The sequence below is a fragment of the Sus scrofa genome, chromosome 14 (genome assembly GCF_054392235.1).
Source record: "Sus scrofa isolate SSC_HxYL_T2T_F1_AM1 chromosome 14, Sscrofa_HxYL_maternal_Yorkshire_Landrace_v2.0, whole genome shotgun sequence".
Lineage (NCBI taxonomy): Eukaryota > Metazoa > Chordata > Mammalia > Artiodactyla > Suidae > Sus > Sus scrofa.
This window is the reverse complement of record NC_139396.1, coordinates 36187987-36209754: the sequence shown is the minus strand read 5'-3', so window position 1 is coordinate 36209754 and position 21768 is coordinate 36187987. Positions and strand designations below refer to the sequence as shown.

Genomic DNA, 21768 nt, shown 5'->3' with positions numbered 1-21768 from the left:
TGAATGAATGAAATAAGGAACAGCTGTCCCAAGCAGGGATCCGTGTCCTCTGCTGCGCTGGGCCCAGACCCCCTCGGCCCCAGGGAATTTCTCCAGGAGGGGTGACCCTCTCCCTCTCAGGCCCACCTCGCGTGCCCTTCCGCTCGCAGAACGCAGAACTTGGAGCACTGAGGGGTACAGGCGGATGAGGAAGGTTCTGAGCCCTTCCCAGGCTGCTGGGGACCCGGTGGGGGCGGGGCGCGGCGCCAGCTGCCCTGGTCACGTGGCGAGTCAGGCGGAGGAGGGCGCGGGCGGGGCCTGGTGCGGTACTTAGCGCGGGGGCGGCTCTGGGAAGCTAAGGCGGCTGGCTGTTCGGGCGTCAGAACCTGCCCGAGCGCTCGGAGGCTGCAGACCTAGGCCCTCGGCGGCGGCGGCGGAGCGCGGTGAGTGCGTACGGATGCGGTGCCCCCCCCGGCGGAAGTGACCTGGGGCAGAGGGATGGGGAGACCGGCTGGCTTGTACCTCTGCCGGGCCCCGGCGGTGTCCCAGGGCCGGCGGAAACGGAGAGGCGAGCTGGGCGGCCCCCGCGCACTCCCGGTCGTGGCTCTGGTGAGAAGAGCAAAAACAACCCCCACGCATGCGGCCGGACCCCACCCCAGCTCCGGCTGTGTTCGGACCCCGGGCCGGCCTGACCGCGGTCTCGGGCCGGGGTGAGGGGTGGGGTGGGGCAGTACGGCGGGGCTGGGCAGTTTGCGGGGGAGCCCGAGGGAGGAGCCTGCGAGGAAAAGCTCAGCCCCGACCCACTGACTTTCGGCTGCACCCCGGGAGCCGCTTGGGAGCTGCTGGGCCTCAGTTTCCTCAGCAAATTGCTGAGTGGATATTATTTGCCTGCGTCCGCTTTAGATGTTTTCTTTTTCCAAAAGGGTTTTCCCCGGGCAGCTTGTTTGCACAACTACACACGGTTCCAGGGTCCCCAGAAGACAGAAATTGGGAAGCTGGAACCTGGCCCTGGGTGGGGCAGGGTGGGACCCACCGGAAGAGTTAAATCCTTGGGTGGGAGGAGAAACTGGGGCGGGGGGGGGGGGACAGGAGACTGTAGGGCCCGGGACCCTGGGGGAGTGGAGGGGAGAGGGATGCAGACTCTGTTCCTGGACTGCTAGGGAAGGGGAATCCGCTTGGGCCCATGGTGCTGTGGGGGAGGGGAAGGCAGGGCAGAGTCCTTGGGCATCGCCTCCCCCCTCACTTAATGACCCTGGAAGCCTGGGAGAAGGAGCGTCTTAGGGTGGCTGAGTTTGGGGAGTCAGCGGGCTGTCCAGGTAGACGTGAGTTGGATTTGCTTGCGTAATGGGCCCCAATCCCGTCCCCAGGGACTGAGGAGGCCGGTTGGCTGGTGTGGGGAGGACAGTAACTCATACGCGGGGGCGGGGGTGGGGGTGGGGTGTTCAAAGGGAGACCTTTGGAAAGCCTGATCCTCAGCTGTCTCCACTAGAGGGGAATGCAGCTGAAGGGCGTTCACCTCAGTTGAATCTATGGATGCAGAGCCCTAAGAGGAAGAGCCTTAGAAGGATGTCTGGTTCGGTAAAGGCTACTTTCCTTTTCTCCCTGACATCCTTAACTTCATGGAGAATTGTTTCCTGTTGGCGCTGGTGATGGTGACCTAGTGCCTTTAAGCTCTGTAGAGATCAGGGGCTGGGCTGCCTTCACTCTGTGTGACTTTCTCAAAGAGTTGAAGGCATCTGGCGAAAGGATTCGCCCCAACCTATTGGGGGCATTGGTCCCAGAGCTGGGGTGCTGCTGAGTGGAAAGGTGCAGATCCCTTACCTGGGGGCTTCACAGGCCCAGGGGCAGTGCCGGCCAGACATAGCCCTGGCTCCACGTACCTCCCATGATGCTGGGTCAGGACAGCCCTGTTTCTGAACTGGTCAGGTGGTGAGGGTAGAAGCCCTTAGGCTCCAGGAACACCTGCCTCCTGCTGATTCACCAGCTTGAACTGAGGTCCTCCTTGTAGACTGGCCCTTTCCCTGGCTACTAGCCCTGGGAGTTGGAGTAGGAAGTCACACACAGTTTAGGGCTAAGAGAGATCTTGTATTACCATGGGCATTTGGGTTGAGAAGTGAAAGATCACTTTCAGGTGAATCCTGGAACATCTGTTGGGTGGTTTTCTTAAATGTGGGGATGAGTTGTGGTTGTGTTTAAATATCCCTGTCCTTGGGAGAGAAGGACTCAGTGTCTGCTGCTTGTTTTTGACATCTTGACATAAAGTACTGGAAACATGGGAGGTCAAACTATAAAGCAATGGACATCTTGTAGGTCAAGGAGGATTGTGATTGGACACTTGGATGTCATTTAGCTTCCTGTGTAGAGCTGTCAGGGTTGAACGTAGTTGATGAATCTAGTTGAGGCACATGCAGGTGGAGGCCACTGGGAAGCAGTCTATGCCTGGTCTCCTGTCCTCCTCTCAGCTCATGCTGCCCAAGCAAGGGAGGGTGGAGAGACTCCTGACTCCTTCCATGGCTGGAATGTTCACATCCCACCTAGCTTGGGCCGGAGGGGAATCCGGGGATCAAATGCCATTAAATATTTAGACTTAACCAATCCCATATTAAAGCTCAAGCCTCATCCCCATCCCTTTTTCACAGTGCTCAAGGACTGGGGTGGGGAGGAGGGGCTTCCTAGCAGGAGTGCCTTCCCTCCTGGCTACAGCTCTGTTCTGCAGGCAGCAACTTTCAGCTTCTTTGCTCTTCAAGTCTTACTGATGGCTGAAGGACTCCAGTCTGCTCATCTCTTTATAATTTTCCTGCATGGTTGGGGTTGATTTTTTTTTCCTGTTTTTTTAATACTTTGTATCAGCCCATGAATAATGTGATTAAAATTGACCAACTGTATTCCACGTGTATCCTTTTCACTTGTGTCTGTGAGACTGATTTATGTTGATACTGACAGCTCCAGGTCATTCATCTTAAATGCACCGTGTATTTATCTACTAAGGGACAGTTAAGTGGTTTTTGCTTTTTCACTGTCCTCACCACCACTACGGTAAATATCCTTGTCTCTGCCAGCTTCTTGCAGGTGTTTCTCTAGTGCAGAAGCAGAAGTCCAGGAAGATACTGGGTCATATGATGTGTGCACCTTCCACTTGTCTAGGCCACAGACAGTGCTGTGTCCAATGAGGTTTTACCAATAGGTATTTGCAGTGGCCTCATGGGTTCCTGTTCCCCATATTCATCAACACTAGAAATTACCAGACTTAATTTCTGCCAATCTGATGTGTTTGAAATGGTGTCCTTGTTTTAATTTGCATGACTGGGAATTCAAATTAAGTTCTTTGCCCTAGGAAATTGTTGATGGGTTTTTTGTCATTGTCTCTCAGCGATTAACATTTGCGATTTTTAATGTGTTTGTGAAACAACAGAACTTACTAAGGTTTCTTTTGATCCTGACCTAGGTATCTGGTGTTTTCTGATTTTTTTTTTTTTTTTAACTTTCAGAATGCACATGGGTTTGGTTCTGATAGTCTGCCTCTTCCACTTTTACCAATTTTTTTTTTCTTTTTTATGGCCACATCTATGGTATATGGAAGTCTCCAGACTAGAGGTCGAATCAGAGCTGCAGCTGCCGGCCTACACCACAGCCACAACAACACAGGATTCTTAACCTACTGAGTGAGGCCAGGGATCAAACCTGCATCCTCATGGAGACTGTGTTGGGTTCTTAACCCTCTGAGCCACAATGGGAACTCTCTCTTCCACCTTACAGATGAGAAAACTGAGGCTCGTGTAACTTTGTGGCATGATGGGGGTCACCCAGGTAATTGTGGAGGTATGCCATCCAGAGCTGGCTCTAGGTGTTTTCTCAAGCATCAGTTCCTCTCAGCTGGGAAACAAAAGTCTGGTAGGAGACCAGAGGTCCTTTTGTAGCATTACTGTCTTATGAATGCTGGATGTTGGGCCGGATGGTGCCTGCGCTCTTGCCTGTGTTATCTGTCTCTCCCACACCAGTAAGTCCTTTAGTCTGGTCATCAAGATAACCTAGAGTTACCAGCAAGGATATGGGGAAGAAGAAGGGATGAATACCACCTAGATAGTGAAATGACACAGCATAGAGCACTGTGAGCACATCTAGATACTCTGCCAGGAGGCCCAGCGGGGCTGGGCTTCCCTCTGACACCCTGACCTGCTGACCTGGACTTGGGCGGGATGGGCTCACTGAAACAAACAGGTCACATGGCCTTTGGCCTTGTACAAGACCTGGGAATGTGGTGCCAAGGGGTTCAGACACTCCTGGGTTGAGGCCTTGTCACATGGCTGGGGGCCATTGAACCCCTCCTCCTTCCACTTGACCCTGCAGGTATTTGAGGGGAGCTTTATCTGGTGGTTAAGGGAGCAGAACGAACCATCATGTGCAGGCTTGTCCCTAAAAGAAGGGAATCATGATTTCTCATCCACACTGGGATAGGTTTGAGAATAGAAAGAATTGCCCTGGGATGGCAGGAGACACCGGCCTGTTGACAGGCAGCTATAGTTAGGTCCACCTGCTAGTACTTGATGGCCTGTTACTGATGGGAGTAGGGCCATCTGCTTGGAGCCTGGCCTCGGGGAAGGCATCTGTTCCCAGCAGTCTGTTTCTTCCCAGGGCCTCAGGAGCGAAGCTGGGGGAGGTAAGGCTTTTTTCTTGCTTTTGTAGCTGCCGATGTGTCCATGCCCTAGAACTCAGCCAGGAGGGAGATAGAATCTGGCCTGCAGTTGAATTAGGGAGCCGCTCTGTCCCTACAGGCCAGAGAGGCACTGCAGAGGCATGGAACACTAATCTCATTTGAATCTCCAAGGATTTCAGAAAGCTTTTAGGAAGTAGATCCAAGGTCCTTCAGATTCCAGGCTCCCAGTCAGGTTTAGAAACTGAGACCTGGGGATGTGGCACCCATTTAACCTCTCAGTTAAGTCCGCAGTAGCATCAGGGAGCAGAGCTGGCAGCAGAAGTTTCCAAAACTTCCAGAACTTTGCCCAAATGGTCTTGCTTCCCCCAAATACAAAAGTTTTTGATTGCTGAGGGCTTTCCTGGGCACCTGTTGTTTGTTTAGGCCTAGTAGTAATTTTCCTTCTGTTTGGCAGGATATGAGCTGTTCTGGCTAATCTCAAGCAATGTTGTATTTGTGGGCACTGCGGACACTCTAGGCACCATTTCTCAAGCTGCCCTGCTGAGCCAGGTAGGGATTAGTCACTTTGGACAGATGACTGGCACATGGGCCGCAGTGAGTCCCTGTGAGCGTGCAGAAGGGTGTAGGTGGGTGAGGCAGGTAGAGCCTCCTCATGGCTCCTAGGTCCCCTGGACCTGCTGTGGTGCAATGGATGCCTTTTCTGGTCACATGGCACTTGCTTGGGGGTGTTCAAGCTGCGGGCAGCCTGGCTCCCAGGGACTGATAGCCATCTGCTGTCAGGCTCTCTGTCTCCTTAAAGCAGTGAAGATGACGTCTGGCAGCCCTTCTGGTTTCGTTTTGGCTTTGGTTTAAAGGTTATAAGCCAGGAAGCAGTTAAACATGTTTTCATTAGGAACAAAGACATAAACAGACCATGTCAAGGCTGTGGTTCAGACTCAGGAGTAGCAGTCCTGGATGTCCTTCAGGTCAGTGGGAGCACATTTGAGGTCAAGACACTTGTGCCACTGTGATGTCAACGGGAAATGAAGGCCTGCCTGGTTTTGTGTGGGTGCGCTGAAATGGCCCAGACCTGAGGAACAGGTGCCCACAATGACAGCGAGAAGCAAGACTAGTCTTTGTGGAAGCAAAAGAAAAATTCTAACAAAGTCTCACTGAATCGTCACAATCCTCTAACTCTCCCCCTTCCCCCCAACCTAGAGCCACTCTGCTGATTATATAAGAAACAACCCTAATTTGTAGCTATTGGCAAAATGTACACTCAGTTTTATTTGAGCCAGTTGTGAAAAGGGTGAGCAGTACGTGAGCAGCAGCAGTGGGTTAAGGAAGAGCGCAGGATCAGATGAAAGATGGTGGCTGGACACGCATCCATCTTTTTCTGTGTTAGCTGGAAGATTGCCTCTGGCTTATTTGAAAAGTTCAGGTGTCTATGTCCTGTCTCCTTAGATCCAGTACAGATCTGGAATCCAGTCTCCAGGGGATCTTAACCACACAAGAAAGCCACTTTTTTTTTTTTGTCTTTTCTAGGGCCGCTTCCCATGGCATAGGGAGGGTCCCAGGTTAGGGGTATAATCGGAGCTGTAGCCGCCGGCCTACGCCAGAGCCACAGCAACTCGGGAGCCGAGCGGAGTCTGCAACCTACACCACAGCTCAGGGCAACACCAGAACCTTAACCCACTGAGCGAGGCCAGGGATCGAACCCACAACCTCATGGTTCCAAGTTGGATTTGTTAACCACTGCGCCATGACAGGAACTCCATGAAAGCCGCTTTAAAACTCGAGCTTGGCTCCGTGTCCTGGGATGTCAAGACTTCTGCCTCTTTCCAGATCCCAGGGGCCCCAGTAAGTCCTGCTTCAGGGTCACGCTGGGAGCAGCCCTGCTGAGCAGAGGTTAGTCGTCACCTGGACGCTGGCCCTACTTCGTACAGGACAGTGTTCCGCAGAGCTTAAGCCTCATGTCCTTTCAGGTAAATGGTGCCCTGGGGGTTTGGAGTGGAAAGATATGAGGGAGCCCATTTTTCAAAGCCAGAGATTAGCTTGGAAAAGGGCCAGAGGGTGTAGTGGCGCTAAGGGCTTCTTGGGAAATCAGCTGACCGAGGGCTGGAAGTCACATCTGCCCACAGCTGTCCCCTCCTTCCGTCCATACCCTAACGGGGGTCTGCTGACTCTCAGGTGTTCTAATCCTGTTTAGGGCCCTCTTCCCTCATAATAAGGACTTTCTGTCTATTCTCTCCTTTCTTTAAGGAGAAAAAAAACAAAAAACAAAAAAAAAAAACCGCAGAATTGAGAAAAGGGAAATGTTTTCCACAAAGAGGAGAAGTGAAAGCTGATTCTGATTCGTGCTAAGGCCACGTGCGGGACCCGGTTGGGCTTGGTCACAGCACAGCTTGCAGCCATTTGGGCTTCATTGGTCCCATGTTCACCATGCCTGTGATGTGGACGAAAGGAAAGATGGGGGCGCTCACTGGAACACAGTTGCCACTGCTGTGGGCCATCTGGCTGTCTCCTGAAGACAGACAGACAGACTCTGGGATCTCAGCAGCCTCTGGACCTTCAGAAGAGAGGCCTGTTGGGAGGTTAATTGGAGTTAAAATCTCAGCTTTAATTGGGGCTCTTCCTGGTGGCGTGGTGTTGTTGAGGGCAGATCTGAGGGTACTGGGCTTGTCCAGCCCTGGCTGTGAGTGGGGAAAGGAGAAGAGAGAAGGAGGAGGAAGGGGGCCCTTTACCACTGTCTGACTGTGGTGAGCAGCCTCCTCTCACTCTGGCCTTCCCCCCAGGGGCCTGAGTTGTCATTAGCCCCAGGTTACAGGTGGTGAGGCTGAGGCTCAGGGAAGGCAGGCACACAGTTAGGAGCAAGTGGCAGCCAGGTCTCCTGATTCCAAGCTTTGCACTCAGCTCCCCACCAACTCCGGCAGCTCTTGACCACTTGAGCCCCAGCCTGGATGCTCTCCTTGCTGCTGTGGGCCTGGAGTGCAGTCTGGATGCCCATGGGGTGGGGAGGGCGCTTCCCATCTTGGGACAGTGTTAAGATGCCAAAGGTGTTGATAGAAACAAAGGAACCTCTGGGGTCCCCTCTGTGGCTCAGTGGAACCAAATCTGACTAGTATTGATGACGACACGGGTTCGATCCCCGGCATCGCTCAGTGGGCTAGGATCTAGCATTGCCATGAGCTGTGGTGAAGGTCCCAGACTTGGCTCCGATCTGGCACCATTGCCTTGGCTGTGGCGTAGGCCGGCAGCTGTAGCTCCGATGTGACCCCTAGCCTGGGAACCTCCATATGCCTCTGGTGCGGCCCTAAAAAGCCAAAAAAATAAAGGGGGGGGGGAGCCTTCTTCCACTTTGCTTCTCTGCTCAGAAGACTTTATTTTTTCTCTTTGGGGCCACATCTGTGTCATATGGAGGTTCCCAGGCTAGGTGTCAAATTGGAGCTGCAGCTGCTGGCCTACACCACAGCCACATCAGATCTGAGCTGCGTCTGTTACATATGCCACAGCTCAATGCTGGATCCTTAAGCCACTGAGTGAGGCCAGGGATCAAACCTGCATCCTCAGACACTACGTTGGTTTCTTAACCCACTGAGCCAGAGAATTCCCTGGTGGTGTAGTAGTTAGGAGTTTGCTTGGATCTGGGAACTGAGATCCTTCATCAAGCCACTGCACAGTGTAGCCAAAAAAAAAAAAAAAAAAAGTGTTCTCCGAGAGAGAGCTGTATCATTCTGCCACATGACGCAGCGAAGCATTTCTTAACAGTTTGGAGTCTCTCTGACACGGGGTCGTGTGAGGGGCAGGCTCCCCGTGAGTCACTGAAAATGGGAAGGTTGAGCATCCTGAGCAGAAAGTCACTAGGGAGGAGGCCCCTGATTTGGATGTGCATTTGGGGGCTCGTCAGAACAAGTGTTCTTTCATTAGTTTGGTGGCTCTGGATCCTTCATGGCACCAGCTGTTATTCTTCCTAAAAGAATAAAACTTTGAATATAACATGTTCATTTAATACAAAGGGGGGGGGGGAATTCCTGTTGTGGCATAGCAGAAATGAAACCGACTAGTAACCATGAGGTTGTGGGTTCAATTCCTGACCTCACTCAGTGGGTTAAGGATTGAGTGTTGCTGTTAGCGGTGGTGTAGGTTACAGATGCGGCTTAGATCTGGCATGGCTGTGACATAGGCCAGTGACTACAGCTCCGATTCAACCCCTAGCTTGGGAACCTCCATATGCTGCATGTGCAGCCCTAAAAAGCAAAAAATGGGGGAGGGGGAAGGAAAGTTATGTGGTGAAGATAAGCAGTTACTTGCAACTAGTGTGTGTCTTAGCGTTTTGCATGTAGGGACAGGAATAAGCAAGGATGTGTGTTGATTGGCTCACACTTGCTGTGAGTCACCTGCTGCTTTGCTTTTTTTTTTACTTTATATTTTGTGTTTTTTCACTTTATCAGTAGGATATGATTCATTTCAACCAAGTCATTTCTTATGGCTGCTTTTGTGTTCTATTACTTAACCATTTACCACAACTTAACAGTTAGTCTGTTATTAGGTGCTTCCTTTCTGGTCTTTTGCGAGCACGAAGAACATTTAGTGAACAATCGTGTACCGGTGTCTTAGCATTTTGAGGCTTGTGAGATAAGTTTCTAGATGTTACATGGCTGAGTCAGAGGGCATGCAGATTGAAGAACTGGCAGGGGCTGGGTCCTACCTACCACTGGTATCCATTACCACCAGCAGCTGTTTACCCACATCTGACGCCAGCTGGATACTGTCAAATCCTGCAGCCTTTCCCAGTCAGATGGAAGGTGAATACCTATTCTCTGAGCATCTTTAAATATCTGGATTGGCCTCCTATAATTTTTTTTCCGCAAGTTCACTATGTATGTCCTTTTGCCATTTTTCTATTATGCTTTTTTGAGTCTTTTGCATGTTAGGGAAACAAAGCCTTACCTATATGTAAGGACTATTTTTGGGGTGCATTTTGTCACTTTATATTTTGTTTTCTAGGAGAGGCTTTATTTTCATGTAATCAAACATTTTTCCCCTTTTAAGATTCTCTTTTATGTCAATCTTAGGCATTCCTCACTCCAGTGTTACATTTTTTTTCTTTGAAGTGTGCTTCTTTTCTTCATTCAACCTCTGTTTTAATTCAAGGTCTTTGTTGCATGTAGCATGGTGTATAAGATCTTGAGGGTAAAGATTGTCTTTTTTTCCAAGACACATGGCCCGTGGTGCACAATGCCATCCATAAAATGTGCCTTTTCCTCCCTCACCGCTGCCCCACGATGGGTGAGCTTCCAGATGGTCTGTTTTGTTGCTGAAACACGTCCCGGGCTGGCCTCACATTTCCCACCCCAGAGTTTCAGTCCTCCCTCAGTACTCTTTTCTAGAGCTGTCTCGCTGTCCTCACACATCGATTCTTCCAGGTGAATTGTGGTTTAAGCAACAGTTAGGTTTGGATTTTCCCTAAAGTAGAATTCATTGTGTGGGAGGCAGCATGTGCAGTGCTGTCACTTGCATCATCTTTACTGCTCACAATGACCCGTGAGGAGGTGACACAGTGACCCTGCTGCATCAGCTCCTGAAGTCAGAGTCGCACTCTCCCCCTCTCCATCTCACAAGGCCCCACAGTGCTGTGAGCCTGGGTCATATTTCCTGCTCTCATCAGAGCCATTTGCCTAAGAATGTGACTCAGAGACTGAGCTGAAAGCTGCAGGTCTCCTGACTCAGGCCAGTCCAAGATCTAAGGCCGAGGTGGTGGAATTTCTTCCTTTCTCAGAAGCCCAGTCTCTGAAACTGGAAGCAGAGCTCTTGACTAACTGGAAAAACCACAGAAAATCTGGGGAGACCTGCGCTACCAGCTGAACCAGCTCTGTCTCCTGGCTCTCCAGACACCACATGCGGGCCTGGAGGGTGGCTCCTCTTTGCTGGTTTGTGTCCAAGATGTGGCTGATGAGGTTTATCCTGCTCTTGTTTTTCTGAGCCCATTGGTCCTCCACTTGGGACACAATCTCAAGCAAAGGCTTTTGGGCACTAACTTGGGAAAAGTCCCAGAATTTTATCTCCAAACCCACCGAGAGGCAGGTTGGCAGTAGCAGGGAGGGCATCAGACTGCACTCTGCCTGGAGATCTAGGTTCACACGTTTGTTTGGGGTGGACTTGGGACTGCTTGTTGCTAGGGCAGTTCTGATAGACAGCAGGAGGCTTTGGCCCTGACCTCACAAGATAGCTGGACCACAAACTTTCCAGTGACTGGCATCACATCAGACTGTGAGCCTTGCCCTCACACGATGTCCAGCTGGCATCTGTGGAGGCCTTACCGCCCACAGCAAGCACAAGCAAGCTCTTCCTTGGCTTTCTGCCGCCAGCCACCTGGAGGAGGAGCACCCCGGCTGTCTTAGCTGTTCAGGCCACTGCACAGACGGAAATTTATTGCTCCCAGTTCTGGAGGTTGAGTCTGAGATCAGAGCCCAGCCTGGTCTAGTGAGGGCCCCTCCCTGGTCAGACTGCCTCCTGTAGGGCAGTCCTTGTTAGAATAGGGCACCAACCCTGTTCGTGGGGGCTCTACCCTCATGACCTAATCACCTCTCAAGGCCCCACCCCCTAACACCGTCACCTTGCAGCGAGGATTTCAGCATGAACTTGTTTGCTGTGTTTGGGGGTAGGGGGGTTACATACGTTCTGTCCATAGCACAGTCCTGTGTGCTGCAGACACGGGCCGGGACTGTGAGATGAGGCCTGACAGCTCGTGGATGCTGAGGCTGGTGAAGGCTCTGCCAACACCCAGGCTCCAAAAGAGGAAGCGGGAACACAGAGGGCAGGTGGCAGGGCCAGGATGGGAACAAGGACCTTTTGACCACTGTTGTTCGTGGCCCCAGAACAGCTGCCTGAGGTGGCACCTTGTGTGGATCAAGCCCATGAACCAAAGGATCCTGATGTCTTGTATCCTTGACTTTCTAGGTGAATCTAGGATCCACCTGCCAAAAATGTGGCGGCTCTTGGCCACCCTCAGCTGCCTGGTGCTGCTGACCAGTGCTCGGGAGAGTCTGCATTTCCAGCCTCTGTCGGATGAGCTGGTCAATTTTATTAACAAGCAAAACACTACGTGGACGGTAGGCTGGGGACCTTTCTGCGCCCTGTGACTCCGGGGGAGGGCCTGCAGCCCTGGCCCACGGGACAGTGTGTCCTGGATAGTTGTGACCATGCCCACTGCCCTGTCCCCTTCCGTGTGTGTGAGAGCGGGTGGAGGTGCTTTGTGGGGTAAACCAGCTCTGGAAGAGCTCACAACCGGGGAGATGCTGTGAGCCCTGCTGTGGGGGTCACAGCCCATCAGTACCAGTAGCTCCAAGATTCTGCCAGCCCTGAGGCCTGCCGCTGAAGGAACCGAGAGATGAGGAATAAGCCACATCCAGGGCTGTGGAGGGTCTCTCGTGACATCTGCAAATGGTACAGGTCAGAGGAGACGCCCGTGGCCCCAAGAGCTACCTGTAGCCATGCGGTCACTCTGGGTGGGTCCCAGGCTGCTGTGACAGAATCCCACAGATCAGTGCTTAGAAACAGACACTTAGCACTCACAGCCCTGGAGGCCGATGTCCAGGGACAGCCTTGCAGCACGCTCAGGTTCTGGTGGGGGCCCTCCTGGGTGGCAGGTGGCCAGCTTCCTGTTGTGTCCTCCCCTGGCCCGAGGGGCAAGCTGGCTCTCTGGAGTCACCTTAGAAAAGGCCACTAATCCCATTCATGAGGGCTCCACCATCATGACCTACTCACCTCCCAAAGCCCCCCCCTCAGCACCATCACATTGGGGGTTAGATTTCACCCTGAATTTTGGGGGGACACACCTCTGTTCTATAGCAGTGCCAAGCCCCCTTGCTCTACTGAGTTGAGGGGGAGCCCCTAACCTTCTGAGATCTTGGGTGGGCAGTGTGCATGCTCCACCCCTTCTTTGGAAACCGTCCCCCCTCCTTCCCCCTCACCCCAGTTGGTGGGTGACTGCTGTGAGTGTTGCTCTTTTCCAGGCCGGACACAATTTCTACAATGTGGACCTGAGCTACGTGAAGAAGCTCTGTGGCACCTTCCTGGGTGGACCCAAGCTGCCCCAGAGGTCAGTGCCGGCTCCCGGGGAGGGTGCTGTGTGAGCAGAGCAGGGAAGGGGGAGGCAGGAAGGCTTCTCTAGCCTCCATAGGCCTCACTCCCAGAGCCAGTCTCCTACGTGCTGTCCCAGCCTTGGGGGGGCAGGCCCCAGATCTGTGTCTGCAAGACTTGAATGAACCCAATCTTGAATAAGGAAAATCTAAGAAAAGTACCATGAGCCTAATGTTTTTTATAGACAGCTCTGCAGTTTGCATTTTCAGGTAGTCGTCCCTCTTGAAGGGAGCCTTGGGAGAATCTAACAGTGAGGATGGGATAGTTAAGCTGTGGGACGCTGACAGTTGTGAAGATGTTAGAACATTGCTGAACCCGGGCAGATGTTTGGTTTGGGGTGGAGTTGGGGAAGCAAGACGTAACATTATCTGGACCCTGGAACTGAAACTCTTAAAAAATATCCATAAAGTAAGTGTCAGTAGAAGCACAGAATGGTGTCCCATGGAGCAGTGGAAGCGGGTTTTGTTTTATAGAATTCCCAGGGAACTCCTTGCACACGCCTTCTTCTGCACGTCCAGTCCTCTTCCAGGCTGCAGTCAGCTGGCCTTTGAGGGGATGGGGGTGGGCTGCAAGGTGACAACTTGTGACAGAGATCTTCCTTTATCTAGAGCTGCTTTTGCTGCGGACATGATCCTGCCCAAAAGCTTCGATGCCCGGGAACAGTGGCCCAACTGCCCGACCATCAAAGAGATCAGAGACCAGGGCTCCTGTGGCTCCTGCTGGGTGAGGCCCTGCTGGCCGGCAGGGGCAGGGGACAGGGGGCAGTGACCAGGGAAGTTGAGGTCAGACCAGCTGTGGCGAGTCAAGTTGTATAAACCTGAGTTACTCTGTCCCTACTAGTATAAAAATATGCAGGATCCCTACAGTCACGAACTATTCCAAGGATCAGGGGAAGGGTAGACCCTGCTCAGGGCATGTTCCATGTGTGGGTTGGGAAGCAGTTTTTATTTCTCTTTGACACGCTGTTCCAGGCCATCAAGAAATACCATTAGCTTTGACCCCTCCTCTGCCTCATGAATAGGCATCCTGTCTGTATCACGGGGCTGTCTAAATTTTGTTTACTTGGGTAAGATACATATGATACAAGTTTTAACCAGCTTTATCATTAAACATACCCTTAGGTGGCATTGGGTGCATTCATGCTGCTGTGCAGCTATCACCACCCTCCGTCCACAGATCTCTTCTTCATCTTGCAAAACTGAAACTGTCCCCACAGAACACTGACGCCCGTTCCCCTTCCCGCACCCCTGACAGCCACCCTTCTGCCTTTCTCTTGTGATTTTTTTTTTTTTTTAATCAGGAAATCAGTTTTTATAGAGTAACTTAGAGGGCGGGAGTGGGAAGCGGGGGTGGGGGACAGCAGTCCAGGAGCATTTGCAGCTGCATTGCCCTCTGGTGACAGCTTTATAGTTAACCCAGGGTATGGGGTCAGGGGTGTAGGTGCTTGGAAACAGGAAGTACATTCTTTAGATGCGTGAGTGGGTAACTAGTCTCCTTGGTACTAAGAATACATCAGTGAGGGTTTTCATCACTGGGGACCAATACCGTAGAAGGGGTCTGGGGATTATTAGACAAAATCTATGACAGACAAAGCTTTTGATGACAGAAGCCATTTACTGCACAGTGATGTTCTGGGTGGGGTCAGTGAAAGGACCAGAGAAGCCCAGGATGGCATCACTTATGCTCACAGCCATACACACCATCCTTGGCTTCTTTTTTTGTCTCATGATTTTTAACTAGGTTGAGCACCTCCTATAAGTGGAATCACACAGTATGTGTCCTTTGCGCAAGCTATATTTCATGTGAAAAGCCAAAACCCACACGTTTGAGACGTGAACTGAATGCCCAGGTGGAGGTCGGTGGGAGACTGGTCTCTTGGTTTAGAGCCTAGCTTGGGGGCCAGGACCCTCACCTGGCACGGTGCCCGCTGAGGTCACCAGGGTGGTGGCTGGAGGGCCCGAGGCGGTGCAGGGGCAGGACTCAGCAGCCTGGGGCTCTTCCCGCAGGCGTTTGGGGCTGTGGAAGCCATCTCTGACCGGATCTGCATCCGCAGCAACGGGCGTGTCAACGTGGAGGTGTCCGCTGAGGACATGCTCACCTGTTGTGGCGACGAGTGTGGGGATGGGTGAGTGTGAGCCCCCAGGAGCCCCACACATGGACCTGACTGGAGGGCTTCTGCATGGGTGGGGGGCGTGGAGAGGTAGGTCCTCAGACAAGGTGATGATGTCACTGCTGAGACATGGGGGGACCCCTTGGGTTGGAGGCAGGCCCTGGAGGCCACTGCTTTCCCAGAGGTGCCCCAAACCAGGCTGCCTGGCCACCAGTTCCAAGTATAGGCGGTAGGTCCCAGCAGACGATCTCTGTGTAGGTTTGGGTTCTGGGTTTTGTCATGCTTGTTCCCCTTTCCTGCTTATGGAAGTCGGATGGCCTGGGGCCTGTCTCCGTCTCTGTCATAAAGGATGATGGGTCCCTAGATCAGCCACATTAGTAACCAAATCCCCAAGTTCTGCCAGCTCTGGCCTTGGTTCTGCAACAGTGGTTCTAGTTTTTTAAAAAAGAAAAAGTGCTCAGGTCTCACCCCACCCCAGTTAGATCGGCGCCCTGGCATTGGTGTTTTTGTAAGTGCCCCGGGGGTTCTGCTGTGCTGCCCTTGGGCAGTCCCTGTCTAGACAGGACATTGCCTGCCTGTGGAAGTGATTATGAAAGTACTTCTGGGGAGTTCCCATTGTGGCTCAGTGGGTTACAAACCCACCCTAGTATTCATAAGGATGTGGGTTCAATCCCTGGCCTTGCTCAGTGGGTTAAGGATCCGGTGTTGCCGTACGGGGCTTGAAGCCTGTGTTGCTGTGGCTGTGGTGTAACCCGACAGCTACAACTCCCATTCAAACCCTTGCCCAGCCTGGGAACTTCCATGTGCCTCGGGTGTGGCCTTAAAGCAAAAAAAAGCACTTCTGTCTTCTGGAGTAGCTCAGTAAGGCAGGCCTGGGAGCTGGGGTGATTGCCTCTGAGAGGGGGCTTTCGGACCAGGGTGTGTTGGGGGATTTCGGATCTGGAAGGACTGTGGGGCAGTTGCTGAAGGCAGTGGTGGGTCCACTGGCCAATGATGTGGGGGCAGCCAGAATGACCCTGGTGCTGAGTTTAACAGACGGCTCTTTTCTCAGCTGTAACGGTGGCTTTCCCTCTGGAGCCTGGAACTTCTGGACAAAGAAGGGCCTGGTGTCCGGGGGCCTCTATGACTCGCATGTGGGTAAGTGGCCGGGTGGGTTTTATAAGCAGGAAGTGACACTGGTCATTTTCCCCTACAAAGTGGAGGTGAAGGGTTGTGGGCGGGAAGGCTGGGCTACACGGTGCAGCAGCCCGGCTACGGCAGAATTAGCAGCACCAGGAGGAGGCGTCAGCGCCACAGACTTGAGGGGAACTTGCCCCTTAGCTGGGCCCAATTCTTCTCTCTGGCCTGGAGGGACCTCTGAGGGGCTTGCTGCCGACACCCCCCCTTTCTCCGGGCCCCCCAGGTTGCAGGCCCTACTCCATCCCACCTTGCGAACACCACGTGAACGGCTCCCGGCCCCCGTGCACTGGGGAGGGGGACACCCCCAAGTGCAGCAAGATCTGCGAGCCTGGCTACACCCCGTCCTACAAAGAAGACAAGCACTTCGGTAAGGGGGGGGCACCCCCCAGCCATGGCCCGGGCCCCAGAGCCTGAGTTAGGAGTGCAGGATGGGGCTTGACACCATGGTCCCTCCCTTGCCCAGGGGAGCAGACCCTGCCTTCTCTGCCCAGCCCCACCCTGGAATTAGCTGGGAATCTCGCCTCCGTCACAGACCCTCAGCTTCAAAAGAGAGGGCCCTGCGTTTATAGGGGAGTAATTTGGCCTAAATCCTTCTGGGACCACCTGCCCTGCTTCCAGGAGCTTGTGCTCAGCCTTCTCCCACCTCTCAGCCCCCAGATCTAGCCCAGTCGTTCCTCCCTCAGAGAATCTTAAACACAGAGACAGATGGAAGCAGACACAGATGGGCAGAGACACACAGATTCAGAGACACACAGACACAGATAGATGAACATAGAGACACAGACAGATGGGCATAGAGAGACAGAAACAGACACAGAGATGGACACAGATGCAGAAAGAGGCAGAGATAGAGACAGAGACAAAGAGACAGAGCCAACCAGACAGACAGCCACAGAAAACAGACAGGCACAGACAGATGGGCACAGAGACACAGAAAGATCATGATAGAGCCAGCCACCCAGAGACAAACACAGACAGAGATAGAAAGTGACACAGACAGATACAGAGACAGACACACAGAGATGGACAGAGGCATACAGATGGAGACAGACACAGAGGGACACAGAGACACACCAAGACAGAGATAGAGGCATGCAGAGACACAGACACAAAAAGATGCAGAGCCATCCACACAGGGACAGAAACAGAGACACAGACAGATGGACAGAGACAGAGCCAGCCACAGAGAGAGACAGGGAGAGGCAAGGGCAGACAGAGACATAGAGGCACAGAGATGCATACAGATGGGCAGAGAAACACAGAAAGAGACAAGAGACAGCCACAGAGATGGGAGAGGCAGACAGGTGGAGAAAGATAGATGGACAGACACACACACAAAGAAACAGAGACACAGACACAGAGACTGACACACAGGAGATGGACAGAGACAAATGCAGTGACAGACACAAATGGATACACAGGCAGTGGGCAGCCCCGCTGGACCACCCCCACCTGGTGGCACCTGTGAGTCACACGTGGGTGAATGAGTGAGCGCATCTAGTGATGCCGCCCCTCCTGGTTGTTCCTTGCAGGATGCAGCTCCTACAGCATCTCTAGGAACGAGAAGGAGATCATGGCGGAGATCTACAAAAACGGCCCGGTCGAGGGGGCCTTCACTGTGTACTCGGACTTCCTGCAGTATAAGTCTGGTGTGTGTCCACCCCAGCAGCAGCTGGTGGGAGTGGGAGGTGTGGGGTCTGTATCCTGGCTGGCAGGACTTCCAGGGTGGGGGAGGCGGGCGAGCAGGAGCAGGTGTGCCCCCTGCCCTGTCCTCGCTCCCACTGGCATCCCCTTCTCCTCACCCCTCCTGAAGGAAAGGCCTCTCTTCGGGGGAAGCCTTTCCCACTTCTGTCCTCTTTCATGGCTCCAGCATCGTACTCACGTTGTCACTGTAGTTCCTCCATGGAGACTGGGCGACCTTCTTTGTCTCTGTCTCGGCAGAGATTTAGCATCATGTCTAGCACCCAGTGGATGAGGAGACGGGGAGCTCCTTGCTGTGGGGATTCGAGCCTGGGGGGACAGGACAGTCCCTCGGAGAGAGCTTAGAACCCCCCATCCCAAAGAAGCAGTCGGTGCTGAGGGCCTATGTCTCAGTTTACATCCAGTTTCTGCTGGATGAAACCACCAAAGCTCTCTAGTCTTATTTTTTAGAACAAGATGCCTGGCAAGGAAAGAATTTTAAAGCCGGCAGTTACTAACACAACTTCCACCAGCTCTGTATGAGAGGCTGCATTTCCAATTTGATGACATAATTAACTAATGAGGGCGTAGCTTGGTGGGCCAACCCTCAGACCACCTTAGCCCTGTCCTTCGTCCACCAGCAGTGGTGGCCTCCACCCTGCCTCTCCTACATCACCTCTCCAGGGTGGGCCCCAGAGCAGCATTTTTTTTTTCTTTTGGTCTTTTTGGGACCTCACCTGCAGCATATGGAGGTTCCCAGGCTAGGGGTCCAATCAAAGCTGCAGCCGCTGGCCTACACCACAGCCACAGCATTGCAGGATCCGAGCCGCATCTGCAACCAACACCACAGCTCATAGCAACCCTGGATCCTTAACACACTCAGTGAGGCCAGGGATCGAACCCACACCCTCGTGAGTACTAGCCCGGGTTGTTACCATTGAGCCACAGTGGGAACTCTCCAGAACAGCAGTTTAAAACTCTTTAAACCACAGAAGCCTTTTGACAAAGTTATTACTGCAGGGAGCCCCACCTTGTAAAATGGACAGTTATTGGTATTTTACCGTTAAATTTCCTATTTTCTTTTTCCCCTTTTTTTAGGATTGTACCTGCGGAACATGGAAGTTCCTAGGCCAGGGGTCCAGTTGAAGCTGCAGCTGAAGCCTACACCACACTGACAGATCTGAGCCACATCGAGACCTACACCACAGCTTGTAGCAACGCCAGATCTTTAACTCACTGAGTAAGGGCAGGGCTTGAACCTGCATCCTTGTGGACACTGTTCTTAACCTGCTGAGCCACAACAGGAACTCCAAATTTATTTCTTAAACTAGAATTTATAACTTTAGATTTGAAAGCAGCCAACAAGCACATCTTATTGGACTCCGTCTTAATATTTACTTGGCATGTTTTAGTGTGTTGGGCTTTCAAAAATGTATTTAAATAACTCCCGCGTGCTGTGGGAACCCCAGCCTTCCCCTGGAACACCAAGCCCATCCTTCTCCCCCACGACCTGTGAGCACTCTAACATCTGCCCTCACAGGGGTGGCCGCCCAAGTCGGAGGGATGCTGGGAGGCCAGGTGGCGACCTGGGTCTCACCAGGTTTCCTCTTCTCAGGAGTGTACCAGCACGTCACAGGAGACTTGATGGGAGGCCATGCCATCCGCATCCTGGGCTGGGGAGTGGAGAATGGCACCCCCTACTGGCTGGTCGGCAACTCCTGGAACACAGACTGGGGTGACAATGGTGAGCGCACCCTTCCTGTTCATAGGGTCTTGTGAGCCAGAACATGGGGCAGAGGTGTCTTGTCTCTCTGGGCCAGCTACACAGGCTCCACAGGTGCTGGGGACCTGGGGGTTCCCGTTGTCCCAAGGGCAGTCTGATCCTGAGAGAGGGGGTGTGGACCAAGCATGGCCTTGCACCAGCTGCCTGTCACGGTTCCCCACTATATCAGGTACAGGGACGAGTGGCATCCAAAGGCCTGGCAGGGGTGGGCTGCCAGGCAAGCACAAGCCAGTAGACAGCCGTGTGACGCTGGTAATGGCTTTGGGGCTGGTTCTCCTACTTCCACTGCTGTGTCTTTCACGGGGGAGCCAGATGTGTTTACAGAGCTCAAATCCAAGCCTACTCAAGGTGTCTGCTTTCTGCTTTCCAGGCTTCTTTAAGATCCTCAGAGGACAGGATCACTGTGGCATCGAGTCAGAGATCGTGGCTGGAATCCCATGTACTCCCCATTTCTAGAAGTGCTGATCTGTTTGGCCGCCCCTGGGGCAGTTTTTCCCGCAGTATAGCCCTTGGGATTGGGGGTGTGATGGGGGGATAGGAAATGTCTTTTATTCTTTGAGTTCAGATAAGATGCAGGAGTTTTTAGACAGGCCTCAAGGACTGGGTCGGGCCAAGCCTCGTGTCTGCCATCAGCACTGTCTTCCAAGGAGACACAGCTAAGGCCTGATCAGGGAATGGACCGCTGTCACATCACAAACACCACAGAAGCCACCGCTTCCGCCGCCACCCGGAGAACGCACCCCTCCTCAGACTAGCTGTGTCCTGCCCGGTCCCACTCACTTCTGCCACGCACCCTCCCACACTCCCAGCCGCATCGCCTAGGAGCAGAACAGAGACCCCAGCATTCGTAGGTTTCCCAGGACTGGAAGGCAGAGCTCCTACCTGGACAGAGGCCCTTCTGAGCAGGCAGCTGCTAGACCTGGAGGAGGTTGAGGAGGTCTGGGGTGGCCCTGGGGAGAAAGCCACAGTCTGCCTGGGCCCCGCATCTGTCGAGCTTTGCGGAGTGGTTTACCCCATCTGGTCTTGTCCTTGGTGTGATTCCTTCTCAAATTCTAAGTCTTTATCACATGAGCACGTCGGGTGGTGGGAAGGGCTGTGCTGGTTCTACAGGTCATCTCCTTAAAGCAATGAAATTAGTTTGCAGAGAAACCAGTTTTTACTGTTTAAAACCACTGCTTCACCCTGTCAGTGTAACAAGGATGACTGCCGATAAAATGCCTCTCCTTCAATGTGACATCTGCGTTCTGGTGCATCTGGAAGATGGTTTGTTGCTGTCTCTAGACTCGTAGCTGCTGTCTCTCCTTAGCCCCCAGAAGAATCATGTTCCCACGGGCCCTTGAAACGCTATCCAGGGATGTCTTGCTTCAGTTGAGTGGAACAAAGTAAATACTTAATTTTAACGTCATTGTCTCAGCCATACTTTTATTAAGCTATAGTGTCTCTCTCAGTTTCCTGTCATTCTCAACCTTTCTCTGTAAATCCACCCTCTTCACTGTCCCAAGTCCCTACAAGCTCTGGCAGTAAGAACTTGAACTGCAGGAGTTCCCTGGTGGCCTGACAGTTAAGGACCCAGTGTGGTCACTGCTGTGGTGTGGGGTCAATCCCTGGCCGGGGAACTTCTGCATGCTGCGGAACAAAACTGCCACAAAACAAAAAACTTGTGCTGCATTTTACAAACCACATGCCAGTAGTGACCTGAGGCTTCCTGCAGGCGTGGCGTACTGGCCATGTTGTAGCCAATCCTGCTGGAAGGCCAGCTGCCCCAGGCCCCTTGGCCTTGGGAGTGGGGCAGGCAGTCCAGGATGAGGTTTTGTGAGCTGTCTCTTCAATTTACAATGCTGGTTTAGAATTACTTACTCCTTCACATAGTCCTAGTTAATCATACGCCAGTTCTTAAGGGACTGGGACACTGCCAGAATCAGCAACCCCACATGCCTGTCACGTCCCTTCCACCACTGGGAGTTGGAGTTGGACCAGCTCTTCTAAGACCCAGAAGCACGGGAGGTTTGACTTCTCATGTGCTTCAGCAGTGAGGATCAGAACTACCTCAAATAAGCTTTTAAACACTCGGTGAACACTGTGGAAAAGGTGATGAAATTCAAAGTACTTCCGCAATGTTCAACAAGGGTTACTTACCAAAGCTGCACATTCATCTCGTTATTTGTACAATTCCAACGAGAATACATTTATAACCTCAGCCAAGTCCTGACGTCTTCCAACCCACTCCCAAAGGGAGCTGAATCATTGTTTCGTAATTTCTCC

At 52.7% G+C, this 21768-nt stretch overlaps 1 protein-coding gene across 9 annotated transcripts; it reads left to right on the top strand.

Annotated features, from left to right (window-relative positions):
* Window positions 1-336: 336 nt before the first annotated feature.
* On the top strand, window positions 337-20911 carry CTSB (cathepsin B). Of its 9 annotated transcripts, none has more exons than XM_021071763.2 (12): window positions 337-422; window positions 5088-5182; window positions 6458-6597; window positions 11573-11724; window positions 12628-12713; window positions 13363-13477; window positions 14761-14879; window positions 15916-16001; window positions 16267-16410; window positions 17576-17692; window positions 19339-19467; window positions 19877-20911. In XM_021071763.2, exons 4-12 carry the CDS (start codon window positions 11599-11601, stop codon window positions 19960-19962), a joined length of 1008 nt encoding a protein of 335 aa, XP_020927422.1. In that variant the 5' UTR covers window positions 337-422; window positions 5088-5182; window positions 6458-6597; window positions 11573-11598; the 3' UTR covers window positions 19963-20911.
* The last annotated feature ends 857 nt before the right edge of the window (window positions 20912-21768 follow it).

Excerpts from the sequence above, each read along its gene's own strand:
- CTSB (XM_005657266.4), top strand. The coding sequence starts at position 11,599 with ATGTGGCGGCTCTTGGCCACCCTCAGCTGCCTGGTGCTGCTGACCAGT. Across the intron at positions 12,714-13,362 it reads GGACCCAAGCTGCCCCAGAG|AGCTGCTTTTGCTGCGGACA; the intron begins GTCAGTGCCGGC and ends TCCTTTATCTAG. Across the intron at positions 19,468-19,876 it reads CACAGACTGGGGTGACAATG|GCTTCTTTAAGATCCTCAGA; the intron begins GTGAGCGCACCC and ends TCTGCTTTCCAG.